The 1,110-nt window shown below is 59.7% G+C and overlaps 1 protein-coding gene across 2 annotated transcripts in view; it reads left to right on the top strand.

The window, feature by feature from the left end:
• The window catches only part of SERPINF2 (serpin peptidase inhibitor, clade F (alpha-2 antiplasmin, pigment epithelium derived factor), member 2), a 7,884-nt gene that overhangs the window by 863 nt on the left and 5,911 nt on the right, over window positions 1-1,110 (top strand). Inside the window, exons 2-4 of one of the 2 annotated variants that reach the window (XM_010861333.1) lie at window positions 488-554; window positions 700-738; window positions 854-916. In XM_010861333.1, coding sequence (XP_010859635.1) covers window positions 492-554; window positions 700-738; window positions 854-916 — 165 coding nt within the window. In that variant the 5' untranslated portion in view covers window positions 488-491. Of the gene's footprint in view, window positions 1-487; window positions 555-696; window positions 739-853; window positions 917-1,110 lie in introns of both variants that reach the window. The other variant, XM_010861332.1, reaches the window with a different exon arrangement.

The raw sequence follows: 1,110 nt of genomic DNA, 5'->3' as shown, positions 1-1,110 counted from the left end.
GTGCTGGCCCCTGCAGTCAGGGCTCACCAAGACCAACTTAGGTTGGTCTCCACAATACACGTGGGATGAGGAAGGGACTTTTGCCACCATTTTACAAGATAAAGCAGAGCCCAGAGGGTTTAAGGGACACATCCTGGGTCCTCTGCCAAGAGGCGAAGCCTGGATTCAAACTCAGGTCTGACTCACAACTCCCAGCCTTGAGAAATAGGGACTTTTTCTGTTTGGGTAATATTTTCTGCCATGAACCAAAACACCTTCAGGGCATACAGTGTAAAAACCAGAAAACACAAAGCGGGAAGAAAGCAATTCGGGAGAGAGTTCGAGCAATTCACAGCTCAGAGAGACACACTGTGGGCGTGGGTACTGCTGCTGGCGTTGTCCCCTCCGCAGTGGTGGCTCAGGACTCCAGCTGCCCATGAGTCTGTGGGTGGGATTCCTCGGCGGGTGCGGGGGTGAGGTAGGAACAGAGCCTTCCCGTCCTGCACAGGAACATGGCGCTGCTCTGGGGGCTCCTGGCGCTCAGCCTCTCCTGCCTGTCAAGCCTGTGCTCAGCGGTGAGCCTGGGCCGAGGTCTGGGTGGGGCAGGGCGGCAGCTCTGGGAGAGGTCGAGGGTCTTGGGGAAAAAGAGGGGGGGTGCTGGGTTGAGGGAGGTCTTGGCTTCAGGGGTTCCCTCTCCTCTCCCCCTCCCTCTCTCAGCAGTTCTCTCCTGTGAGCACCATGGAGCCCTTGGATCTGCAGGTACTGGGGAATGAGGCAGGACAGGGAGGAAGGTCCCCAAGGGCCTCTCCTGTGGCTGGTGCTGGGTAGGGGGCTCAGGAAGGGCTGCTCTCCATCTGCTTCCTCCTTCCTTCAGCTAATGGACGGGCAGGCCCAGCAGAAGCTGCCCCCACTTTCCCTCCTCAAGCTGGACAACCAGGTACAATCAGGTGGGGCTGGGCAAGAGTGGGCGGGACCCGCGGGAAGAAGGCAAATCCCAAGGGCAAGGAAGCGGGGAGGGGAGGGTGGCAGTGAGGCTGAGGCCTGAAGGGAGAGGATGGGAGGGACCCGAGGGAGGAACCTAGCCCCCAGAATGCTGTCGCCCATCGGGACAAGGCCCTGCTGTCCCCAGTA

The sequence above is a fragment of the Bison bison genome, unplaced genomic scaffold (assembly GCF_000754665.1).
Source record: "Bison bison bison isolate TAMUID 2011002044 unplaced genomic scaffold, Bison_UMD1.0 scf7180017864472, whole genome shotgun sequence".
In the NCBI taxonomy this organism is placed as follows: domain Eukaryota; kingdom Metazoa; phylum Chordata; class Mammalia; order Artiodactyla; family Bovidae; genus Bison; species Bison bison.
This window is presented reverse-complemented; position numbering and strand designations above follow the sequence as displayed.